Here is a 26,148-nt window from a genome sequence, read left to right as displayed (position 1 = left end):
TTATGTCTCAGGTGAATTTTGCATGCTAAGGAGTGAACAGAACAATGGGTTCTTATCTGCACAATTATCACGCATTTATGAGGGACTTAAAAAATGTAGTTCATAAGAGCTGTCTACTCCAAAAATTTGATATTTTATGTTTGTTGTTAAGATAGTTGGAATTGGATTTCTGAGCAGAGCCAGTAATTACCTTCCGCTAGGAGGAAGAAAGAGAGAACAAATGTTGACATGCACATATCATGGGAAGGTGGCAAGTTTTAAAGTAACAGCTGTCAATCCTCTTTGTTCTGTTATATATATATATATATATATATATATATATATATGATAATAAGAGGAAGAAAAGATAATGGATGCTAAAAAGGATTATGTGGTATTAGAATTGATTGTTTATAACAGAAATGGTGGCTGTTATTTTTTAATTTGTATTGTTTCTTAAAACAAGACAGCATCTCTTTTCAAATTTCAGATTTTTCTACTAATTTTTCTCGTAAAAGAGATTGTACAGCCGGAAAATAATAATTCTTTGGTGAATAATTATTTGAAAAATAATGTCATTATTAGTTATAACAGCATTATAACAGCATTATAACGGTCATTATTTCAATTCTAAAAATTTATAAAAATGTATTGTAGTTTAAATAATGCTTATAATCATTATAATGGTTTTGGTGGGGGTCATAACACAGATAAGATGGTTATGGAAACCTTGGAAAGGAGCATGACAGGGATCAAAAGAGATTGCAGCTTGGGTGTGTAATGCTCTCTCTTGCAGTCAAAAGAAAAAGAGATTGCAGGTTGAACCATGATTCAACTCGAGGTTGTTTTAATCAACATGAGAAGTGGTTTGTTCCCAGTCAAATGGCATGAAATCATGAATACAACTTCAATTTTTTTTCGCTTTTTTCAGAAAAAAATATTTAGGGAAGTGACAAATCCAGGGATGTGTGTTAAACGCTCTTCATACGGCCTTGGCTGCATGCTCCCCGTCCACACGGGACTCTTATTTAGTCAAAAGAAAAAAAAAAAGTTGTTCACGCTAGGTAAAACCCTAAGCCTCTTCCTGAGATGATTGTTATATGCTATGCCATTTTGCCCTATATGAGATTACAATTATAGCCAGCTGTTTTTATCAGGGCACCCATCACTTTTAGCCGAGAGGTTGCAAGATATATGGTAGTGGCATTTGGTGACTGAAATGAGATCACTAAGTTGATCTTAGATAATTGATAACTCTTATTAGTAATTAACATCTCCATGTATTTTCGAGTAATCTATTTGGTATTCCAAGAGTATCCAAAATTACTGACCATATAATATTAAAAACTACAACTGATATATTCCATAAAAATATATATATTAATTATATAAAATTTTATTATAATAAATTTTAATATATTAATTATTAATATATTTTATAAAAATATTTATCAATCCTATAAATTATTATCTGATTCAAATTTAATTGTTACTAAAGAATTAATATCTCATTGATAGTTATAATATATGATTTTTTAATACTAAAATTTATTTTGTAATACACATATAAAGTACAATAATGCATCTCTTATAATTTAAAAATCTAATTGAATAATAATATCATAATAATATGATTAATAATATATTAGAATATAATATATCACAAATACTATATATAATATCAATATAAATTAATATATAATATTGGTATAATAATTTAACGGTATATTAATATACTAATTTTTCTTGCTAGACTAAAAAAAAAAATTCCAAATTTTAGCCCATCATTGCCTTGAGGTGATCTTGGATATTTGTCCTGAAGAATATGTTTTTTTTTAATGGGCTAGACTATGATTTGAGAAGTAGGGTAATTTAGGATTGCTACCACATAGGATCATCATGGAACAATTAAATGAGGCATGGCAAGGCACCATCTAGTATCAAATGTTATATCTTGAAACATCCAAATACATGTTGCAAAAATTAAATCTCTAACAACATGCATTTGATTATTAGCCACACAACAATAATGGATTAATTGAAAGGTTAATTGCCAAACATAGTCTAGCATATTGTGGTTTTTGTTTTTGTTAATTGGAGGATATAAAAATAAAATTAACGTTAGGCATGCATGCATGCATGTAATACACCTGGTAATTTATTCCTGTGTAGGCCGTGATTGGGTCGGGTCAGGTATCAAAAGCTACCCCAAACAGACTTGACCTTTGCAATAGGTTTGACTTTGATTACATACGCAATCCATTCAACATTAGGTACGGTCGGGTCTAGGTCATGTACCAAGTTCATAGGTTGGAATGTCATTCCAATTAAAGACTAGCGTACAGTTGATTAAATCAATGTTGCAGAAGTTTGGATTACCGACCAACCATCCTGGACTCACCAACAAAAGCCAAATGGGTTTAATATCTGTTTAATAATAAATATTATTAGATTTATTACTCTGAAGGCTCAACCAGTCGAGAGAGCAAGTTAGTAACCTTCCAAGTGATCTATACCTTTTTCATTAAAATTAGTGAAAAAGGGGAAAAAACTCATAGAATGAATGATTCCTGAAGCATTGCATAGAATCAATATGGAAGCAGATAACCTTGTAATCTGGTTAATGCACAGTGTGAAAAGGTTTGACTAAGCTGTACTCGAGACTTCAAATCTTATGAACGCGAGGACGTGAAGTAGCGCTAGGCTGCTGTAAAATGAAATGTTTCACTAGTACCCAAAAAGAAAGCAATTCTTTACATTCCCATACGATGGATTGTCAAAACAGTTTGAACACTACTTAAAACTATCAGAGGACTTTAGCAGTGTTTTGACTCATTGTTATTTTAATGAAAAAAAATGTAAGATGGAGATTAAAGAGTTTTAAGATATCACTAATTCTGCAAGCTGCAGTTCTAAATACATGAAACGTACAATTATGGCCTCTAAATCAACAAAAGAACACCAGTTGGATTACATTTATTGCATTACTTTTTCCCTATTGGATTGCTACTTTGAACTGACCAAAACAATCCTGAACTCCAGCCTGCCAATCTTGTACAATAAGCAATCTTGATAGCACCAACACCACAAGCAGCAAAATTGATAACTGTTGAGACCTAGATGTTTCATTTTAACTTCTAACGCTAAGCATCCCTAAATATGAGGCAATACAACAAACTACAAATTAATGTATAAATAGTCAAGTGCCAAATGATGCAATGGCATCCATCTCCTCTTGCAATAGAAGAGCATCAATGAAAACGTCTAGGCTCTCCCCTTCCAGGACATCCTCTATGGAATGGTGAGTGATCCCAACCCGATGATCCGTGACTCGCCCCTGGGGAAAATTGTATGTCCTGATTCGCTCAGACCTGTCACCACTTCCAATCTATTGAAGGCATTAGAAATCCTGTTGGCAAGTCAATAACAATGGAGAGAACTTAAGTACTACTGCCTACTTGCTCTGCTCGAAGTTTCGATCTGTTTGTTTGAAGTCTAGATCTCTCCATTTCATATAGCCTTGCACGTAGCACTTTAAGCGCCTTGGCTTTGTTCTAAAGTGATACGGGAAAAGAGTTACACTAGTCATTTCCAATTCATTCGGTTATGCAATGGATCTTTAGCAAGGAGCAATATTACAAGTTAGATTGAAAAATTGCTTAAGAAATTGACATTAGTCTGTGTCTCGATACTACTTATTATCATGCCCGCATAGCATGCCAGCATATTGTGGACAAAATATGAAAAATATGCATGAGATGGCATCTCTTACCGAGTGTTGTGATCTTTCATCTTGTATCGCCGCTGTTATTCCCGTTGGAATGTGAGTTATCCTAACAGCACTGTTTGTGGTGTTTACAGACTGACCTCCACACCCACCAGATCTGTATGTATCAATTTTCAGGTCTTCATTACGCAACTGAATATCAACCTGCAGAGTGGTTGATGAAAAAGCAATTCATATCGTCATGTCATTCTGGTGAAACATACTAAAGCAAGAAAGATTCAAAATAACTTTAAAAAGGAAAGAAAAACAAAGTGGAAAAGGATAAATTAGTTTTAACAGTTACACACAGGCTTAACAAAGAAAGGCCTAGAGATAATTTAGAACTCGTACATTAAAACATAATCTATTAGTGGCAGCTCATGGTTCTATCCTGAAAACTAAGCTGGATTGCACAGATTCTTTAAGTACAAAGGCATTGTCATGCAACAAAATAACAAAAGCAAGATGCATATTCACAGAATTTCACGGACAGCAGTAAAATACCTCTAGAAATCTAAACCTATCACCAGATACAACACTATACTGAACAGAAACTGCTTGATAATGTTCATGCCCATTTCCACCCATTCTCAAATAAATGAAGCAGCATCATCAATCTCAATACAAATTTTAGGAGTAGCCAATGCTTTACCAAGATCATATTGAACAAAAGCATACTATGATGAGAAACATTTGCTCCATTATAATATATAGTTCCCACCGTAAACCTGCAGCTAGGGCATCACGGTACCAGCTAGCGAAAACACATACACATCCATAAAAGCTTCCAGGGAAAGTTTGAAGTGCTAGCAGTACTAGCACAGAAAGAAATTGACATTGTAAAAGGACATTTGCACACTGTGCACTTCTTATGCATTAGATGCATTTCTTCTTTGCAATGACCATTATGAAACATCTCATTAGTAACCTAATGATATTATTCAGGAAAAAAGAAGCTAAAATGGATATCAGAAGGCAGAAAAAATAATAGTTGATCTTGATCCCATCATAGGATATTCATGCTACTCTCACATTCTAACAAGATCACATGCACTGATCTTCACCTCATCAGCCTGAGGAAGTATAGCAACAGATACAGCACTGGTATGCACACGTCCTGATTTCTCTGTCACTGGAACGCGCTGCCAAATATAAAATATGTTGAGATTCGTAGAAAGAAATGCGTTAGCTATACTCCACCAAGTTAAATAAGATTGAGAATAACAGTCTCCACCACACCTGAACTCTATGAATGCCCCTCTCAAATTTAAGTTTTCCATATGCACCAGTTCCTGATATTGTTCCACTGGCTTCCTGTAATATAAGTTATACTATATAACAGCACAAATTTTATTCATTTAAATTTCATATGGAAACAAACAAGGCTTTAAATTTTCCAAGGATCAATTTAGTTACCAACTTGTAGTTTCGTGCATACAATTCATATAGATCAATCTACGAAGGTGCATACAACATGTGCATGCACATATTTAGGCATGCATATACAGACATACATACATAAAGACTGTTACTCCAGAAGCAGAACATCATAAGTACCTTGTATCCTTTTAAATCAGACTCCATTATATGTAAGACATCAAATTTCCATCCCTTCTTCTGTGAGTATCGCTCATACCTGTTGTGGTATTTTTTTTTTTTAAGATGCTTAAATTCAAGCACCACCTGCATTCTGTAAACAGCAAAATAACCAGGAAAAGAAGCGTACATTCTCAATATATCCATTGCAAACAAAGAAGCTTCTTCACCTCCAGTTCCTGCCCAAATTATAATCCATCTTAAATTTCAGTTGTAACTACCAAAGAAATTAGCCAATCAACAAGACGTGACAGCAGACAAAGCCATGCATATTCAGAATCATCCAAGCAACATTAAAGTCATGTCACCTGCTCTAACCTCCAAAACACAGTCCCTCTCATCAGCATCATCTTTTGGAAGCAAACTTTTAAGCAGCAGATGCCGCAATCTCTTCTCCTCCTCCACAGCTTCCACCAATTCATCTGCTGCCATCTCTTGCATGTCTTTATCTTCAAGAGAATCAGATATCAATGACCTCAGACCATCAATCTCCTGTAAATTAAAATGTCACACCCCATGTTTGGGAAAATTTGTGATGTTACTGACTTCTTAAGGTGCAAATCCACTCCAAATATTACATGAATTTTCAATAGTTGAGTCATTGGAACACAAAATTTCTCAATAAGAAAAAAAATATCATTACATGAATTGCTGATACACAATAGCTATTATTTTTAAAAATATTAACAGGGCAAAAAGAACTGCACAAATTACCAATTGAATCAAATCTATAAGTCATATGCTACAGGAGAGGAAGTTGCAATAAAGAACAGCCATAGGTAAACCTATTTGGCTTCATGACACAATGCCAAGAGATGGAAGCAGGAACATGACACATATGATATGTTATTTGCAGGTATACGGTTTTAATATATGAAACAAGGATAATGTTTAATTCTTAAAATAAGGTCTGGAGGGAAGTTTAGAGGGTACAACTTCAATATATATATATATATATATATACAGACACATAACATCAAAAGTTTTGCAGCTGGACAATCCAGAAAAAAGTTTTATATTAACAACATGGCCATTATATGTAACTTTTTCCTTCATCTTTTTTATATAACTATCTTATAAAGAGTCCCAATGGGACAAGAAGAAAGAGTTAGAAACTATCCATCTCCCCCCTAGAAAAGCTTTCAAGCCGGTAACCAATTTCATCTTCATCCATCCATCTCCTCTCCTGTACATACATATCTTTTCTTCTTAACAAATACATCCACCGTGTTTTCTATTTTACTCTCCTTCAAGAAACAGAAATGATGAATGAACCAAGAAAAAGTGACTGCATTCACCAATTATGCAAACAGCAGATAATATGTTTATTCAGACGGCATTACAGGCAACCATCTTCCTTTACGTGTGTGCCAACACCAGTCAATATAATGAAAATAGAATATAGAATACAATCTCAACAAAAAATATGGCCCTTCTCAAAGCTAAAGGTCAAGATACATGGTGCCAAGTTCAACAATCTTATTTTCGTTAACAAACAATAGGAACAAAGACAGACATATATAAGTGAAGACTGGTGGCTGAACAGTAAAGACGTTTCAAGAGTGTCATATGACCATTACATGCCTTGGTGACTTATGGGGAAAATATCTATGAAATGACAAATAAAGCCTGAAGCTCTGTACTATTCAAAACAACAAGAAATAAACCCTATGAATGTGAAAGATAAGATGATCGAGATAGAAGTGGTAAAAGTAGGGCTATGTAGGTTAGTATAAGGAACAATTATATGAAGTAGGTATATAAGTTGCATTGTTGAGGCTATGGTATGGTGTCATGCCCCAAAACATAAATCTTAGAATTAATCAGTGTAAAAGTAGCATTAAACTTGGATCATCCCCAAAGAAGGCATATATCTAACAGAGCATAACCTGGTGTGCACAAAACATTAATTTTAGTCAAAATAGAAAAACAAAACTTTAACATAATCTATTATACACGTCTTTTGAAATTACAAAGCAATACCATGCCAAAATACTATATTGCCAGAGTTGTTAAAAAAAAAAAAAATAGACCCAAGAGCAACTTTATAATGCTAAGTCCTCTTTCCCTTAAAAGCTCCATTACAGCCGGTACACAGCTCAACAGCAAACTCCAAACATGATTAAGGAATTTAAGTTTTCATTGGAAATAGATCACCTTTAAAACATGTCATATTATCATTGGAAAATTCAAGTGAAGGTTAACTACAACCATTTTATAATGAAATCTAAATCTAATTTTCTAAAAAGAATCAGAAACTAATAAAGGTTCAAACACATAAATAGATAAGCATTCAAATAGTTCCAATAGTATCATAAATCAAATGAAAGTTCAGGTGAAGATTCAATGAAACAATATGATAACAAATAACAATTTGATTCTCTGTTAAGGTATGAGATAATGTGAAAATGGCATAAGTCATTCTAAATTTCAGATAAGCTCAGGGTAGTTATATCCTCATTATTAATGTAGGTGAGGACACTCATTGCTAATGTAAGAGAAACCAAGATAATCTTTGCCCAATCTTCCCTTGTTCATTCTCCCAAAGGACCTACCCTCCTTTCCCATTTTCATCCCTAGCCTGCCCCTGCTGGCCTTTATCAATAGGCATAAACAGATGGTTAAGAAGGATCAGTTCCCTAGGTTGGTTTGACCATGAGGTCGGTTGGATGAGTTGGTTAGAGAAGTCAGTGCTCAGCAGGTAGGCTACCAACAGGACCACAAGAAAGAGTGTTTATTTATATGAATATGAACATCATTTAAAAATATATCCTTTAAAATATTACATGTAAATAAGAAATTACCCCAATTTGAGTTAAATGAAAATACTCAAAGATTCAAATTCAAAAGTCGACTCCTCAACTAAATATCCAATTTCTGATATTTAGGGTTGGATCAAAACAGCATCTTTTTTATACAAAGATAATTTAAAAGGACTCATAAATTATGTTAGATCCAAACATCACTAGAACTTAGTTCTGGTAAATGTCTAGTACACCAATCTCCAAGATTTCATCTAAAATAGTGCAAATCAACAGATACTGCATGAAGCCATCAACCGAATGGTTCATATTCTAGTGCTACACGCACATATATGATCAGATATAGCATGTCTAGCAAAACATCAGAGGAGGCCTTCATTAGAACAGGTCTTTTGAATGGATTGAAAGTTGAGATAAAGAAATAGTAGACCTAAGTAAACATCTAGAGAGAAGTGATTGAAAAAGAATTAAAATAGCTTGGGGAAATTTTTAAGGAAGACCTCAAACGAAATAATGAGTCAATGTGGGCAAGTAATAAGGCATGGGTTCATGCCTTGATGGATATGACCATAGTTTATATGACCATAGCTTGTAGTCTGAAACTTTGAGATTTGAAAGGAAAAATTCATATGACACCTAGGCAACAGTTCATAGGTCAATTAACAGGGTAGGTTAGTAATGGTCAACCATGACCAAGACTACAATCATTTACATTTTGGTCGAGAATTTTTAAAAAATAATGTTAAACAAGGCAAAGTAATTAAATTACCTCCTTTTTGGTTCTCAACTCCTTGATCAGCTCCACAGAGCTCCCTAGTTTTCGTAGCTCCTTATTGGCCTTTGAAAACTCTGTTGCTGAAACTGCTGGCTGTCTTCAATTAGCATCATAAACATGAAAAAACATGATAATTAGTCAGCTAATTTAATTAACAACGATGCAACATCATCATTATAGAAATTTAGGCAGCTCCGAGTATACAACTAGTTTGTAAGTCTTGAGGGACAAAGGTTGTATAACAATCAAGTGAAACTAGGCGATATATTAAATCTTAAAATACATGATATCTATGGTCAGAGAGTTTTGTTAGTGATTAGCTCAAGAAGGGAAAAAAATGGTAGCTCAATGAAAAAACAGGAGAAAGTTGGTAGATTGAATGAAATGAGTGGTATATCTTAAACAACAGAAGAATCTATATAGCCCGACAAGAACAAATTTTTGAAAAAAAAAATTCTTATTAAATTGCAATAATAATGGGAAAATGGACATATTCTCAAAATAGTTTGAAGTTTCTCTTTGCGCCACCTTTTTTTAATGAGTAGTTTGAAGGTTTTCAATAATTTAAAGAATAATTCGTACTAGTATATTTAGAAATGAGAATGTGATTATCGTGCAACTTGCTGACTCGTACATAAAAAAGATAAACAGTTTAACAATACTAAATTTTAATTGAAATAAGTATACAGAGCAAGCAAAGTTTGCATGCTGATAAGTTATTTTGTTCAAAAGAAATACAACAGTGATGTCCACTTGCTTGTCTCATTAAAAGTTCTTGAATGAATATTTTAAAACTGAGGTAAAGGAATGCAAAATCACATGCTCTGTACCATTACACTTATTGGATATGTTCGAATACCGGAGTTTGGATGTCCAACAGTTTTGTGTCATCCAAACTTGAAGAATCCAGCACCCTAAGAAATGATCTTTGAACAAATCCACAAAGGGCAATCCCCTAACATCTTGATTAAAATGCTGAAAGTTAATTGATCTTGGAGATGTCTTTCAGGACCATCCAAAAATCAATGCAAGACCTAAGCATGATTCATGTCATCCTCTTGTTACAGGTTGTTTAAGGAAAGCCCATATATGCACCTCTTGCTAAAGCATATTAACGAAAATTTATGCATAGATATCTCTCTGAAGCACTCTACTCCGCTGTTCCATGTAAATCAGCCATAGAAACACTTTTGAGGGAAGAATTAACCATGTTACATGACTAATAGTCTGATTGACAGCTTTAAATCTCAGCTTTATCTCATTGAGGCCAAAATGCAAAACCTGATCATTGTATTCTACATTTTAGATTTCTCTCTGAAGCCCTCTACTCCTCTGTTCCATGTAAATCAGCCACAAACACACTTTTGTGGGAAGAATTAACCATCTTAGATGACTAATAGTCTAATTGACATCTTTAAAATCTCAGCCTTATCTAATTGAGGCGTAAAGCCTGATCATAGTATTCCGCATCTTGATGCAGTGATGGAGGCTTGAATCAGTAGAGATATCTGATCCCTTAACCAAGAACATGGACGGGGATCATGGAGTTCTCATGGAATCAATCTCAGACGTTAGATTAAGGAGTCAATCTCAAACCTTGAAGCATGACTAGTCCAGATCATATCATTATTTTAGAATCAAAATAATTAAATTGCATGACCCATAAATTATGGCCATCAAGTTTCCTGACCTACAAATTACTTGGACCTGAAATTAAACTTAATTTTAAAAAAAAATAATTTGTTTATTGATGGGGACATCAGCTAGGTCCCCATCTTATTGCATATTTGTTTATTTTATTTCTGGGTTTATTTGCATTTAGGGGTTTATTTGTGGTTTATTTTATTTCTGGACTCATTTGCATTTTAGGGCTTATTTGTGGGTTTTATTTTGTGTAAGGGGTTTTATTTTAAGTGTTCTTATTGGGCCCTATTTATAGAGAACTTTTATGTTGATTAGGGTTAATGAATGATTAAGAATTTCTTTTCCCCCAGATCTTATTCTTCCTCCTCCTCCTCCCCTTCTCTTCTTCCTGTGTCTCTAGAACCTCTTCTTCCTTCTTCCTCTCTTGTTCTTCCTTCTTCTTCTCTTCCCCCGCACTGGTGCTGCATCAACTTGGTATCAGAGCTTCGGCTTTGCCACTGCTGCCAAAGCCACGATCCAGCGTTACCTTTCTTCCCTCTTTCTCGGTTTTCACCAGGCGCTCTCTTTCTCGGTTTTCACCAGCAAACCCCCCCCTCCCTCCCCTCTGTCGGTTTTCACCAGAGAAAAAAAAAAAAAAAAAAAGAAACCCCTGCAGCGGGATCCTCCACCGCCCGACACACCCGCGACCACCATCACTCCCGCTCGCCGCCGCAGGCCACCTACGGTCACCACCTCGAAGTGTGGTCAGGTCCCCATCCTCCCTCTCGGTTGTCACAAAGAACAAAGGAAGGGCCCCGCCATAGATTTCCCCTTCTGCCCATCGCCGTGTCTGCGCCAACTGCCGCCCCACCTCGCAGCGCCACCGACTCGCCACCGGAGATCGTCGCGTCCCCACGAGAGCGCCGCTGCCCCGAGTGCTTCGCGTCTGCCACCAACCGTCGGCGTCGGGTCCATAGAGGGGACCGCCGCCGACCTTCGCCGCTGGCCACGAAGCCATGGCCGTGATCTCGCCGCCGCCGCAGGTCGCGGAGCCGCCGTTGTGATCCCTGCCTCGGCCCGCAGCCGCCGCCGTGAAGATCGACGCCCTCCCGAATCCGTCGGGAGGTTGAAGAAGGTTGGGGCAACGGGTAAGTCTCAGACCCGTTAGCCCGCCCCACTAGCCCGGATCCGTTCCGGAGGAAAAAAAAAAAAAAAAAAAAGACGCACGTGACCGCACGTGCCGCCTAAAAAAGAAAAAAAAAACAAAAAAACCTTTGCACGTGACTGCACGTGCGTAAAAAAAAAAAAAAAAAAAAAAAAAAAACTACCTGTTCATCTTCCCCGATCGGCTGCCCCTCACCGCGTCTCCGCCGAGCTGCGCCACCACGCCCGCCGCCGTGCGACGCCTCCTTCGGGCGCCTCTTTTCTGCGGTCGACCGCCGACGATCGAAGCCGACCGTCACCGAGCCCCGACGACGCCCTCCCCGCCGAGCCGCACCACCTGCGTACCCTTCGCCGCCTCCGCCCGTGCCGCTCCGCCTTTGCCGCCTCCGCCCGTGCCGCTCCGCCTTTGCCGCCTCCGCCTGTGACGCCTCCTTCCGCCGACGAGATCCGCCTCCGCCCGTGCCGTCTCCTGCCGCCGCCTCGCCATCGCTGTCCCCGCCACTCCCGCAACCGCCCGATTGCCACCACCGCTGCATCCTTCCCCGCGCCCGCGTGCTCCACCACTGCCGCCGTGCGCCGTCGGCCGCTGCCTACTCCGGACTTGCAGCGCCCATCGCCGAGCCTTCGTCCGAGCCGCTCCCATCCAGCTCTCATCCGCGAACAGGGACACCCCTGTGTGCCAGGCTGCCAGCCGAGAGGTGCATCAGGCCACATCCGAGCCCGACCGGTCTGGCCCAGTTGTCCTCAGCAGGCCGCCAGCCCAGCCCGTGCGCCATACTGTAGCGCGGTCCAAGCCCAATCAGCCGCAGACCCTGTTTCAGGCCCGATCTAGCCATTTTTCAGCCCACTCCAGGAGCCCCTTGTGCTGCAGATCCAGGACCACAGCTCCAGCTAGTTTCACTCGGCGCCAACTTCGTGCTCGAGACTTTACAACTTCCGGTTGACTGTATCCACCACAGGTAACAGGTTGTTCTTTCTTTTGGGCTTGTTTATCTAATTATGTTCTAGTTCTCTTGCATGACGGTCCTATTTTGAAAACTTACTTTCCTGTCAAACTGCAAAACCTAGAACATTTACTACCACACCCATCATACCCACCATTTAAATCTAAATATTAAATTAGCACACTTTGGCAACAGGATAATTCTCAATATCCGTCGATCAGATTACTTTAGGATTAGAACGACTGTAATACGTGCTTGCAACCTAATTTCTCATAGTGATTAATTTTCTACTTTAACTCTGAAATAACCAAAGTACAAATTAGTAATATTTAATTTTAAGTTATCTTTGTGAAAATTTGTTGATTTCCGAATTTATAGTAGATTGCAGTAGTAGGTTGTCTTGCATTGCATTTGGTAAGTTAGGGTTCATTAGTAGCATTGCATATCATATCACCAACTAGAGTAGTCCCTGCATGCCAACCCGTAGTGGTAGAGAGTACCTCCTCACTGACTCTCAGACCCCTTACCCACCATGGACCCCAGCGTTCTACAAGATATTTTGGGACAATTAGCTGCATTACGAGCTGATCGTGATGAATTCAAACGAGAGATCCGTGTTCTAGTGCAACACCCTAGGACTCCTGAACCGTCGACCCCAATTGCAGCTTATCCCGAGCTTGGTTTGACCACACCACCTGTAGCTTTTCCCCATCCCCCTAGGAACCAACCTCCTCCTGATCACCAGCGCGATCTTGATGAGCGACTACTTCGTACCGTACGAGTAGATGTCCCCACATTTGCTGGTCAATTAGAGTCGAGTGTGTACCTTGATTGGAGAGCAGCCATGGATAACTATTTTGAGTGGTACGAAATGACTGATGATAGAAAAGTATGATTCGCTAAAATGAAGCTTATTGGGCAAGCTCACTGGTACTGGCATAATGTTGAACATATGCGTGAGACCCAAAGGCTTCCTCGTATCACTACCTGGGAGGATATGAAGGAAAAGCTGAATGAGAAGTATCTGCCATTCTCTTACCGACAACACCTTATGGATAGGTGGCAGAAACTAACTCAAGGGACATCAACCGTTGCTGATTACATTGCACGATTTGAGGAGTTTCATATGAGGTGCGGTGTAATCGAAGAGGAGACTGTTACTCTCTCTAGGTTTCGGGCAGGACTCCACGAGGAGATCCAGAAAGAACTAATCCTCCGAGAGATTACTACTCTTGGCCAAGCATACCAGTTGGCTCAAGATGTAGATAGTTTCTTACAAGCCCCTGTAGTGAGGTGTACCGACTCTCGGTTCATACCTCCAGGAACCCGACCTAATCAAAACTACCCCGCACAACCCAGGCAGTTTCCCAATCCTTTTAACCAGCCCGGCCCTAGCCAAGCACCGATTAGGACATCCCCGATACCTGTCCAGAACCATTCAAATGATAAAGAAAAGGGCATACTAGGTCCCAATCCTCCTTCTCGAAGCCAAACCCAATATTTTAGGTGCCAAAAATTTGGCCATATAGCATCCCAGTGTAATGCCAAGACCTATCTCATGACTAAACTAGAAGTTGGGACTCAAGCGAATGAATGTGTTGAAGAAGTCTATGAGCCAAACATTGAGGATTTTGTAGAAGACTTTGGAGACGAACAGACCGGGTTAGAGTTTCTCCAGGCTGAACCTCAAAAGGAGCCCACTGATCCAAATAACCAAAATCCTAGGCTTCATGTGGTTAGGTGCACTCTAACTCAGACTAAGACCGAACAAGATTGGCGTAGGACCTCCCTATTTTACACACTCATTAAGATCAATGATAAAACATGCAAAATCCTATTTGATAGCAGAAGTTGTATTAATACCATTGCTTCCGGAGTTGTCTCCCGCCTCGGCCTGAAATCTACCCCTCATCCCAATCCATATAAAGTAGCTTGGGTAGATAAGACATCTCTTTCGGTGTCGGAAAGATGCCTCGTCCCGATTCAATTCCTATCCTATAAAGACGAAATCTGGTGCGACTGCATTCCGATGGATGTAGGTCAAGTCATCCTAGGGAGGCCTTGGCTATACGATATGGACGTCACATTTCATGGGCGTTCGAATTCGTGTAGCTTTATGTTCCAGGGTCGGAAAATTATACTGAACTCATTGCCTCCTCGAGAGTCCACCCCTGAAAAGAAGAGTGCCACTCTACGAAAAGATGAACCATTTCACATCATTACTTCGAAAGAGGTAATGAAAGATATCGAAAGCCAATCATCTGTGTTTGCCCTTGTGGCTAGAGCCATTAGTATGGAGTCGAACCTTGAGCACTCACCAGCAACAGTTCCCCTGTTGGAGGAGTTCCACTCTGTTTTCTCTAAGGATCTTCCAGATACACTTCTTCCGATGCGTGATATCCAGCACGCGACTGACCTCGTTCCCGGAGCACCCTTGCCAAATCTTCCCCATCATAGGCTCAACCCAAACGAGCACACTGAACTGCAATGTCAAGTTGACGAACTCCACACCCGAGGGTATATTCGTGAGAGTTTGAGCCCCTGTGTTGTACCTGCACTCCTCACTCCCAAGAAAGATGACTCTTAGAGGATGTGCATTGATAGCCGTGCCATTGATAAAATCGTTAAGTATCATTTTTCAATTCTTAGGCTGGACGACCTCTTAGATTTTATGTCTAGTGTCACGATCCCATGGCAAGATGTCAGTATGGACTTCGTGTTAGAACTTCCTAGTACCTATATCAAGCATGATTCCATATTTATGGTTGTGGACCATTTTTCAAATATGGCTCCCTTTCTCCTATGTCCTAAGACTTCTAACGCTTCTAGATTTGCCAAACTTTATTTCAATGAAGTCGTTAGACCTCCTGACCTTCCAAAATCTATTATATATGAAAGAGATGTTAGATTCGTGAGCTCCTTTAGGAAAATTCTTAGGCACATGATTGGCACTAAATTAAAATTTTCGTCGGCCTATGTTAGGACTTTGGATTTAGTGTTACCGACCGCCGAGTTTGCATATAATAGTTCGGTCAATAGGTCCTTAGGCATGAGTTTTTTCGAAGTGGTGAATGGATATAAACCTAGGCAACCCATAGACTTGATTCTCATGTCTCATCAACATAAAGTCTCTGAGTCTGCACAATCATTTGCATCACACCTGCATTCATTGCATCAGGAAATCAGCAAACGTATTCACTCTAATAACTTAAAATATAAATTCCTTGCTGATTTGCACAGACGTTATAAAGAGTTGAATGTAGGAGATTCTGTCATGGTGAGAATTAGACCTGAACGGATTTCTTCGGAAACATTCAAAAAGTTGCAATCCCGTAGTGCAGGACCGTTCAAAATCCTAAAGAAAATCAGTTCGAATGCTTATGTTGTAAATTTTCCTGAAGCCTATGGGATTAGTGCGACATTTAATATTGAAGAGTTAGTCCCATACAAAATATCCACATTCATTCCTTCTGACCCTTTTGTTGCTACACCCACTGTTGTTGATCACCCTGATCTAGCACCTGCTAGTGAGCCTCCACCTCCACAGTTTCATGCACGCAGAGAATACATAGAACATATATTAGATGAGCAGGTTATATCTACCAGGAGAGGAAGCTACCAACGTTACCTTGTTCGGTGGAAAGGTCGATCCGAATCAGATGTGTCGTGGATTTCGCGAGCTGAGTTGCAGCGCCTTGACCCGGATCTTCTGGAGCAGTACGACAGCCGACCCGATATACACTCGACGGGGTCGAGTTTTTCTCACCCGGGAGGAGTTGATGGGGACATCAGCTAGGTCCCCATCTTATTGCATATTTGTTTATTTTATTTCTGGGTTTATTTGCATTTAGGGGTTTATTTGTGGTTTATTTTATTTCTGGACTCATTTGCATTTTAGGGCTTATTTGTGGGTTTTATTTTGTGTAAGGGGTTTTATTTTAAGTGTTCTTATTGGGCCCTATTTATAGGGAACTTTTATGTTGATTAGGGTTAATGAATGATTAAGAATTTCTTTTCCCCCAGATCTTATTCTTCCTCCTCCTCCTCCCCTTCTCTTCTTCCTGTGTCTCTAGAACCTCTTCTTCCTTCTTCCTCTCTTGTTCTTCCTTCTTCTTCTCTTCCCCCGCACTGGTGCTGCATCATTTATTCTGTCTTTAAAATATAGTATCTATATAGAATATGGGAAGGGAAAAGGGATAGTGTTGAGTAGTACTGTGATGTGAGTATTACTATCAAGAAGGAAAGTGGTTCAACTCCCCCCAGGGCCCTCTTTTCCCTCTCCCTCCCAATTTCTCTTGTCGATCCCTCTCATTTTCTTTCATTCATAGATTTTGGCAGATATTATCCTCTTTTCTACTCTTCTAAACCTCAATTTTCTCACTGTCTTTTATCATGAGTTGATATTTGCTTGGACATTGGTTAGAATTAGTCACTTAATGTCCTCAGTAGCCTTCTAAACAAATTTAAAAATCTAAAGCCCTTCAAGTTGTTAAGAGTCATCAAGACACTTACTTCTCTGCCCTCTTCTCTTTTGTAGGTTAGGATGGCAACAAATTAGCCTGTTCCCTAAGCTCCCTCACCCATTAGGCCCATCTAAGCTATTGCATGCTATCCAGAGAGATCCTCCATCATGTCACCTTCAGGAAGAAAAACAAACATAGATGCATGCCCCCAAAACCTCTTCCCCTCCCTTACATACAATAAAGCATTCCACCCAAAGGTCGTCATAGATATCTTTCTAATGTGAAATGACAACAAAAGCCAAAATCTGCAAATAACATATATTTGTTTACTTAACACTTAGGTGGTGCTAACACTAAGTGAACTTGGAAGTCTCTTATGCCAACTATTGATGAGGAGTGTAGACAATATAATGTCCACATTCTTTGTCAGGTAGTTGGGACTCAAGATTGAACCCACACCTAGAATCATATCACTTTGACTCATGAAAGATGAACCAAGGATTATCTCACTGTTGTGTATCCTCAACATTTTGACTTAGGTAATTATAATACAGATCGGACCCTTTCTTTCTCAAGAAGAAAAAAAGGCTCATGAAAGACAAGAAAACCAAGGTTGTAGAGGTATGGAATATGCAAATTTAGCTTGAAGATCAATTTTAATAAGACTTTGTCAAATGCAATGTGGTACCTATGGGTGCTCGTGGTGTTAACTTTGGCACTCTCAAAAAACATGAAAACATCTAATACAAATGAATTTACAGGCTACCCTTAATGTCTTTTTTTTGATGTTATAAAAGGGCATTGGTGATTAAAACTCATCATGCTTGGAGTACCATAACGACCCTAAAGTTGCTTCCAAAGTAATGCTTGCAACCTGAAAATCTAGAGCAGATACACTATTTAGCAAAGAGTGATGAAGTATTTCATGTTGAGAAATTAAATTTAGGACAAGAGTAGCAAGGGTGGATATTCTGCATCATGGTCTCTTCCATGGTCTGCCGTACCGGCCGGTACGTACCGGTCCGGCCTGGGACTGGTACCGGATCAGCGTGGAATCCGGTACCGGTGGTTTATTGTTGGAGAACCGGTACGGAACCGGTTCGGACCAGTACGTGACCGGTACGGACCGGTCCGGGGCCGATTCGTACCGGTCTAGGCCGCCACCGGTATGCCGACCGGTACCGGTACGGCGGACCTTGGTCTCTTCAGTCGTGATGATAGGATCTAGGAATCTTGTCCAAAGATATTTAGATCTTCTTAGATTGTAACGTGACAGCCATCTCCATATGAAGTTTTCATAGTCTAAATAAAACATTAGCCTTATTTTGGCTTGTTCAAGAACTGAATATTGTAGACTAGACACGAGGATTTTGGTTGTTTTGCCTATTCTGTAAAATATAAACCATTGCACCACACTAAAAATATACATGACAAAAAAAGTTTTATTTAGAAGGAGAATTTGGGAAAAAGAAACCTCAAGAAAGGTAGTGTGTGACTATCATCTAATCTATGAGTAGAAAGAGGTTTTGAAAAATTACTTTCCATCACTTGATTTCACATCCAAAGTTGTTGTTGGAACACCCTTCTAGTAATTAGTAAAGGTATGGTAGTCAGTTGGAGGGTGGCGGTAGGTCCCTCAAGAAAACATTGACTTGTCTACCAAAAAATTAAAAAAAAAACAAAAAAGTTGCACAAATTGAAACTTGATTTAGCTCATTCAATCATAAGCACATGTGGGTTGCATGACCCTAGCCACGTGGGACTAGGTGACTAGAATTGTTCGAATTTCTGGTGGCCCACCCAAACTCGAAGTGATTTAGATGAGCTTGGGCTTGGTTTTTGAGCTCGACGGGCCGAGCTAGGCCTAAAATTTGAGCCCGCCCTTTAAAGGCCCTAGGCCCAGCCTAGTGCAACTGATTAAGGAAAGGACTAGAGGAGTTGATGGTTATCGCCTCCTCGCCTCAACCCCTCACCAGGCTAGTGAGGCTACCACCAGTTCGAGCCTTTGAGGAGAAGTGAGTCTTAGGTTCCTCGCCTTTTCCTCCTCTCGTCTCCCCACCAATCCAATGAGAAGAGTCCACCCCCTCGTCTCCTCTCATCTCGTCACCGCTCGCCACTAGTTCATCTTTCCCTCAATCCCACCACCAGGCCACCGCCCCGATTTGGAATCGTCCTCAAGTCTTCGCTCCTCATCTCGGTCTACCATACCAGCAAGCCATGAAGCCTAACTCTGGCACCAACCCCTTCTCCATTCCTCCACTCCCCACCACTCTCGTCAGCTGAACCCTCGGCGACAGCTTCTCGCTGTACGTTAGCTACAAGTTCTTCTTCCAAATCCTAATCTCCCAAAAGACCAAGGGCAGGCTGGTGCCCAAGTACACCAAAATGAATGAGATCCAGCACGCATCGCCTCACTTGTTGTGTGGCTGTGACATCCTCGGTGCTGCCAAGACTAGGTCTGAAAAACACTAGCTTTTATCATCCCAATACGACAGACAATATAAGCAATTGGGATTTCTTATTGACAATATTAAAGTTGGCAATTTGCGATGACATGTGATTTGGTTTTATGTCTGAAGTTTTGTATAAGGTTATAATGCATGACGATGACTAGACTGGTTGAAATGGAGAAGTAGAGATTTTGCTTGTGTAATTTCTTTAATGATATCAAGCTAATTAGCATGATTAACTTTGGTTGTATTCTGAATCCTTTAGCCATGTTTGGCTAGAAAAATTTTTAAGTGTTTCGAAAATTCTAGGAAACCTAAGGCCCAGCCAGAAAGCTTGAAACCCGATAAGTAGCAGGCTCAGACCTAGGAAATAGGCCTGAAGGCCAGGCTGGGTAGAGCACGGGTCTGACTAAATGACCTGGCACCTTGGGCTGAGCTCCACCGGAACCCGACCCAGCCCGACCTACCCGTTGAGCAAGTCTACAGGTGACCTACCAATGTCATCTATGTCCATCCTTGGCAACATATAAAATACCAAAAACAAAAAAACTAATTGGCCTGAATATCATATCAGAAGATAACATCTCCCGCATTTTATTAGTGGTAGCTCTTCTAGGTGAGTTGGGCCTAAGCATTCTTAAGCTTGGCTCAATTACAAAATAAGCTGCCCTTGCGCTAGGCCTGGTTGACTTGGGCTTGACACCTTTAATGGGTATTGTTGCTTCTCGGACTTCCTAGATCAAAATATCAGAGTCATTACAAAAGGGCATCCAAATCTAAGCAATCATGACCTATATCTTTGTTACAAGTGATTCAGAATAATTTTGATATTTAATGTAATCACACCATAGTCAAGTAGTGCACCTGTGTGATCTATGCCCCTAATTCAAAATTAAGTGGATATCAATTATGCTTTGCACATTGTGTCTTGATCAAATTGGATGGAGAGGGTGGCTTTCTTATAGCAGATGTACCTTTACAATGTACGTGGCAAGAAAGAAATAAATAAACATAATATAATGTTGGTAGAAAGAAATAAATAAAAATATAAGGGAGGCCAATTTGTTTTTGTTCCTTCCCCTTGTGTTAAACATATACAAAAACAAAATTAGTAATTAAGGGCATGTTTGGATTGTTTTTGTTTTACTATTTTTATTTCTCTACAAATAAAAAATTAACGAAAATAAAAAGAGAGGATCTTACTAGTATAAATAAAGGCTTTGTAATGATTTTATTATTTATTAAGGGAAAGAAAACACCTAAACCATACTTTAGCCAATTTTCTAAATTTTCTTTCAAGAGATACGAGTTGAGCAAGTTGAAGGAATTTCTTTCTTCTCCCTAATCGGATTACTATGATATTAGAGCCTAGAATCCCTACTCTTTAAAGTCCTACCAGATATGCGAGCAATACAAGCAAATGGGAGAAAAGCTTTTGATACTCAAAATAGAACAAAGGATGAAGATGAGAATGGCTTCTACCTCGGTTAATGATGATGCGACGTCATGTTTTAGTTAATTGAAAGAAAATATTGTACATCTCATAGAGCTTGTGGCTCAATTGATGCCTTCAGCTTCAATACGTCCAACTCTTGTCAAAAACCTATGTCCACATTTGAGTATGACAAAAAGTTTATTCTATTAATGCCCGAAAAAATGGACATTTCACAACAGGGGATGAATACAAATCAAAAAGCAAAAAAGGATGGTTTCCCCCAAGGTCCGCCGTACCGGTACCGGTCGGCGTACCGGTGGCCGGCCGGACCGGTACGGTACCGGTCCGTACCGGCCGGTACCGGTACCGTACCAGCCGGTATGCGGTGGTTTCAAAAACCACAGCGCGCGGCGCTGTGGTTCTAAAAAAAAAAAAAAATCGTACCGGTGCGAACCGGTCGGTTCGCACCGGTACGGCCTCCGAACCGGCCGATACGGGCCCGAACCGGCTGGTACGGGCCCGAACCGGCCGGTACGCCCCCGTACCGGCCGGTACGCCCCCGTACCGGCCGGTTCGGATAAAAAACCGGATCCGTTCCGGTACCGGTCTAGGACCGGACCGGTACGTACCGGCCGGTACGGGCCGGTACGGGCCGGTACGGCATTCCATGGTTTCTCCTATTTATAGCGAGGACAAGTTTTCATTTCACAATGGTAAGGTTGTTTTGTCGTGACCTACTTGTCATAGGTTCGAAATATAGAAACAATCTCTTCACATGCACGGGTAACGCTACATACATTTGACCCTCCCCAAATCCTGCAATGACGGGAACTTTGTACATTGGAACACCCTTCTTTTATTTCTCTACAAATTATTGAGATGCCACATGGATATTGATGTAGCATTTGTAGGAAAAAATTCTGTCAGTTGTTTTTATTTCCATTCTTTTTGGAAAGCATAAGATCTATGCTTCAAGAAACTCTAAAGATTTTAGAAACACTTTGAATAAATACATCATACATATTGTTTAGTCTAGTCAATTTGTCTTCTATGATATTTGAAATAAAAATGAAAAACAAGATCAATACCAAATAGGCCCTAATTTTTTGACAAACATACAAATTTTGAAAACATTTTCATTACCCGGTTGATTTGATTGTGAAGGAAGGCACTTCTTTGCTCGATTGTTACCATTCTTTGTTCCATGATTTTGAGAAGGTCGGCAGAAAGTTGTGGATACAATTCTAGCAAATCAAAGAAACATCAAGAATAGTCAGCACCAATGGAATCAAGAGCTTTCAAAAAGATGCTTAAGAAATAATCATTCCCTATGATGGACCTCATCAATGTATTTTGACCATGTTTTGTGCTTTAGACATATGAACACATACAAAAACATCATGCTAAACATTGGATGAAGATGGTTCTATCAAATCCTCAAGGGAAAGATTAGTATGGGAGGGGAGTGATTCACATGTTGCCTTATAAAATCATAAATCAATACATAAATTATATTATAAAAATGAGCACCAGCTTCATTTTCTGTCTAATTCCAACCCTCTCCATATGTTTAAGTGAATTTATTTGGTTATTTCCATGTTCAAGTGGTTCTTGATATGACGCATATAATGTTGATACTGGTACCAATACTCATTCTTTTTATGGCATTTAAAAAATAAGCAACAATAGATGTGAAACATAACTCAAGTTTAGGCGCACCCCCCCCCCCCCGGGTTTACAACCCAATCATTTATTGGGCTTAGATTTAAATTTTCTTTCACTTTCAATCAATTATTTCGCTATCATTAATAATTATAAATTCAAATAATTAATTGGAATAGTTACTAAAATGCAATATAACTACCTTTAAAAATAGCTTTAAGTTATCTTCTATTTCATATTATTTTATATTTAATCTAATTTTATAACTTTTAATTAATTATATCAAAATTTAATTTAAAATGACAAGCCCATACCAGTTCGTTTGTGTCAGGCGATGCAGTATGCACCAACTATGATCAGTTTTAACATCCTCTACCCTGTCTTGGTATTAGGATGCTATTGAAATGGTGCGATACCATCAAATTGGCAATTTTTAAATCCTTGCTCTTAACCAAGCAAATTTCATATCCCAAAATTTTTGGATGTATCTCATACATTTTCTCTCTCTCAACTACCCTCCTTTATGTCACCTCCGCCCCTACACTAGCTCCTATCCCTATCTATCCATCCACAACCACCAATCTCCTCCTCCCCCATTCTCCCTCTCTCTCTTTCTCACATCACTCTCTTTCTCCCCTAGCTGCCATCTAGCTCTCTCCCATATCCTCTCTCTGCCATTGCCCTTCATTTCTTCCCCTCCTTCCCCATCCTACCACTCCCCTCGGTATTCATGTTTAATTAGCTTATATAATTTATCTTATCTATTTTCCTTCTTATTTTATTTTATGTTTTATATTTTTGTATTTTATATTTTTTATCTTTAAATTTCTTGTTTTGCATGCTTATATTTTTATTTTAATATCCATTTTTGTATACCATTTTGTTATATTACAATTCAATTTTATGCCATTTTAATTTCTTATGTTTATTTCATTTATGTTTTAAAAAAATCATATTTCTATTTTATTAGTTGAATTTTCTGTCTTAATTATGTACTTTTAATTTCTAATTCTTAATATGCTTTTAACTTATTTTACTCTTAAACTTGTTTTTTCTAATTTTTCTCATTTGATCTTTTTATTAGCTTTTCTTGTCTATTTTATTTCTCTTTACTGTAGTAATTTCTTTTATATGAATTTTTATGAATTCAATTTATTTCTTTATTTTATTTTATTATAATTTATATTTATAATATTTATTGTATTCACTATTTGCTTAAACGCATGTTGCATATGTCAATTTGCTAGTAAGGCTAGAGAATAAGAGAATCGTTAATTTATCATTTTAAATTCAGCAAGTTCACATGCATTCTGTGGGATTTAAGGTATATGCAATAAAGAAATTCACATGTGAAACAGTCACTGTAGATGTCCAAGTCCTTTAAATAAGTCTACTAATCTTTTTCCTATTATTGTTAATTTTTCCTTATGCAGTACTTCAAAATATGAATGAGTAAGATCACATGAAAACTGTATAAAGAAGGTACATTGAACCATTTAAAAAATTATTCAGTTTTGTCAGCATCCTCACTTCCATAGTCTTTCAATAAATTGACAATTAACCAAGCTTAACTAAAGAAACTAAGCATAGTTTCTTCATTGGAGACATATTTTATGATTGACTACATTGTATAAAGGTGTATCTTAAGCTAATTTACTTCAAGCAAGTTATGCTCAATTGAATCAGCTTGTTAGTTATCTAAAAAAGAAGTAAAGATCATTGATAGGTCAATAAGAAGAAGGAGAATATTACAAGATCCTGCAGCGACAACCTTTAAGGTGATGAGGAGTTCAAACAGATAATCAAATTTTGAGTTAGGTATTCGATTTATAACTTAACAATATAGAAGACCAGCAATTTGCATTTATCCAGCAGAGGATACAGAATATTTCTTCAATTAATTACAGAATACCGTAAATTAACATCTGAACAAGATGTAACTCGAGAATTCTAGGTTCAACCAAATTATCTAATTTCTTGTTTTGAGAAATAGTCAAAATCATCAAAACAATAGTACGTGAAAGACGATTACTGCCAGGAAACGAAATTGAGCCCTAGCAACAACCATAAGAAGCTTAAAAGAAGATAGATTAGATTGTGATAAGTTCCAATTAAATGTAATCTCCTAACGTCCCAAATTTCTCCATTATCACTAAAATTGCTTAGAAAATTCAACAGAGAGCACAGGACGACTCTCTTAAAGACAACCAGCATGCTCAAAATCTTCAAAAGCACTGAAATTTCATACGTTTCCGAGCATTGGTTAGAAATAAGAAAGAAATTTCTTCCAAGATATATTAGAATAACCAAAGAGAGGAAAGTAAACGTACCAGTGGAGTAGGCGCGAAGAGCCGAAAGAGATGGTTTTAAGATTGGAGATGGAAAGACCTGCCTGCGAGGAATTGGAATCCGAGAAGATGCAAAGGAGAGAGATCCGGAACGATAGAGGTCGCGAAGCAAGCGTCGCTCCCATCGGAACCCTAGAAATTTCATCTCGACCGCCCGGAGGTAGAGAAACGGACGCCGTATCGGCCATTTTATGGCTCGGCAAGAGTTTGGCAGCGTCCAGCGTTCGGCCCCCGTCGAACCGGACCCAACCGCTCCGGCGGCCGGTTCAAGGGTCCACGTTCGAAGATCCGTTTGCCCGGGGTAAGTAAAAACGTAAAAAAAGAAAACCTTCTAAAATTCAAATTTACTTGAATATTTTTTTAAAAAAATTATATTTATTTTTGTATTTTTATAAAATATTATTTTTACATAAATACTTCTAACGGTTCTTCTAGCACTGTTAATAAAAATCATATTTATTTTAATTAAAAATAAAATAAAATTTAGAGATTACTTTTTTGTCTTCCATCGTGATCGTCTTATAAATTTTTTTTGCACGTCTATTCATTAAGAATATTTTAGTCATTTTAATTTGAAATCATTAATTTTTTAACGGCGTTAGATATTATAGGTGCATATGCAAAAATAAGGATAAAAAAATAAAATAATAAAGCAAGTGTTTTACGAAAGTATATATATAATTATTAATTTTGGAAGGATATTCATACAAAATTTGATATTTAGTAGAATATTTATAAAAAAGTTATCATTTAATCACGGCTATCTCTATCATGAAGCACTACAATTGGATTGGATGGATCTATATCATGTATTTGCATCTTCACCAGAAAGGGTCTGATTTTATTTTTTGTGACATATTTGCTAGTAGTGGTTTGTTGGGCTAGAAAAATTAAACATTTGTGGTCCGAGCTACATATGATCAAAGAAAGTGGGAGTGGAGGAGAGAATGTTAAGCCTGATATACGTCGTTGATTATTTTCTATTGGCCTCAATTTTACGTATCAATTATTATTTAAAGCAGTGAAATTGATGAGATGACACAGAATTGCCGCCACAACCCAAAAAGACTTTGGAACAATATATATATATATATATATATATATATATATATATATATATATATATATATCAAACTAAAGAAACAGTACAATGTGCTGATTTTTCTCTTTGTCAGCCAACT

The 26,148-nt window shown here is 38.4% G+C and overlaps 1 protein-coding gene across 2 annotated transcripts; it reads right to left on the bottom strand.

Moving 5' to 3' along the window:
* Nucleotides 1-2,843: 2,843 nt before the first annotated feature.
* On the bottom strand, nt 2,844-25,131 carry LOC120112013 (peptide chain release factor 1, mitochondrial-like). 2 transcript variants are annotated; one of them, XM_039130597.1, is made up of 11 exons: nt 24,950-25,131; nt 22,101-22,201; nt 8,873-8,971; nt 5,650-5,833; nt 5,472-5,520; nt 5,303-5,381; nt 4,985-5,059; nt 4,810-4,887; nt 3,752-3,910; nt 3,438-3,533; nt 2,844-3,367 (listed from the first exon to the last, which is right to left on the bottom strand). In XM_039130597.1, exons 1-11 carry the CDS (start codon nt 25,110-25,112, stop codon nt 3,179-3,181), a joined length of 1,272 nt encoding a protein of 423 aa, XP_038986525.1. In that variant the 5' UTR covers nt 25,113-25,131; the 3' UTR covers nt 2,844-3,178. The 2 variants fall into 2 exon arrangements, with proteins under 2 accessions (XP_038986525.1, XP_038986521.1); XM_039130593.1 differs by having other exon boundaries at nt 8,873-8,975; nt 22,102-22,201.
* Nucleotides 25,132-26,148: the final 1,017 nt, after the last annotated feature.

Source organism: Phoenix dactylifera, chromosome 1, assembly GCF_009389715.1.
Source record: "Phoenix dactylifera cultivar Barhee BC4 chromosome 1, palm_55x_up_171113_PBpolish2nd_filt_p, whole genome shotgun sequence".
Lineage (NCBI taxonomy): Eukaryota > Viridiplantae > Streptophyta > Magnoliopsida > Arecales > Arecaceae > Phoenix > Phoenix dactylifera.
The sequence above is the reverse complement of the archived record's forward strand: the minus strand, read 5'-3'. Positions and strand labels throughout refer to the sequence as shown.

What these genes read in the sequence shown, in the direction of transcription:
- LOC120112013 (XM_039130593.1), bottom strand. Translation starts at nt 25,112, where the DNA reads ATGAAATTTCTAGGGTTCCGATGGGAGCGACGCTTGCTTCGCGACCTC. An exon ending in AGTTGAGAACCAAAAAGGAG is followed by an intron (nt 5,834 to 8,872) that starts GTAATTTAATTA and finishes TTTAATTTACAG; the next exon opens with GAGATTGATGGTCTGAGGTC. An exon ending in ATGAAAGATCACAACACTCG is followed by an intron (nt 3,534 to 3,751) that starts GTAAGAGATGCC and finishes GTATCACTTTAG; the next exon opens with AACAAAGCCAAGGCGCTTAA.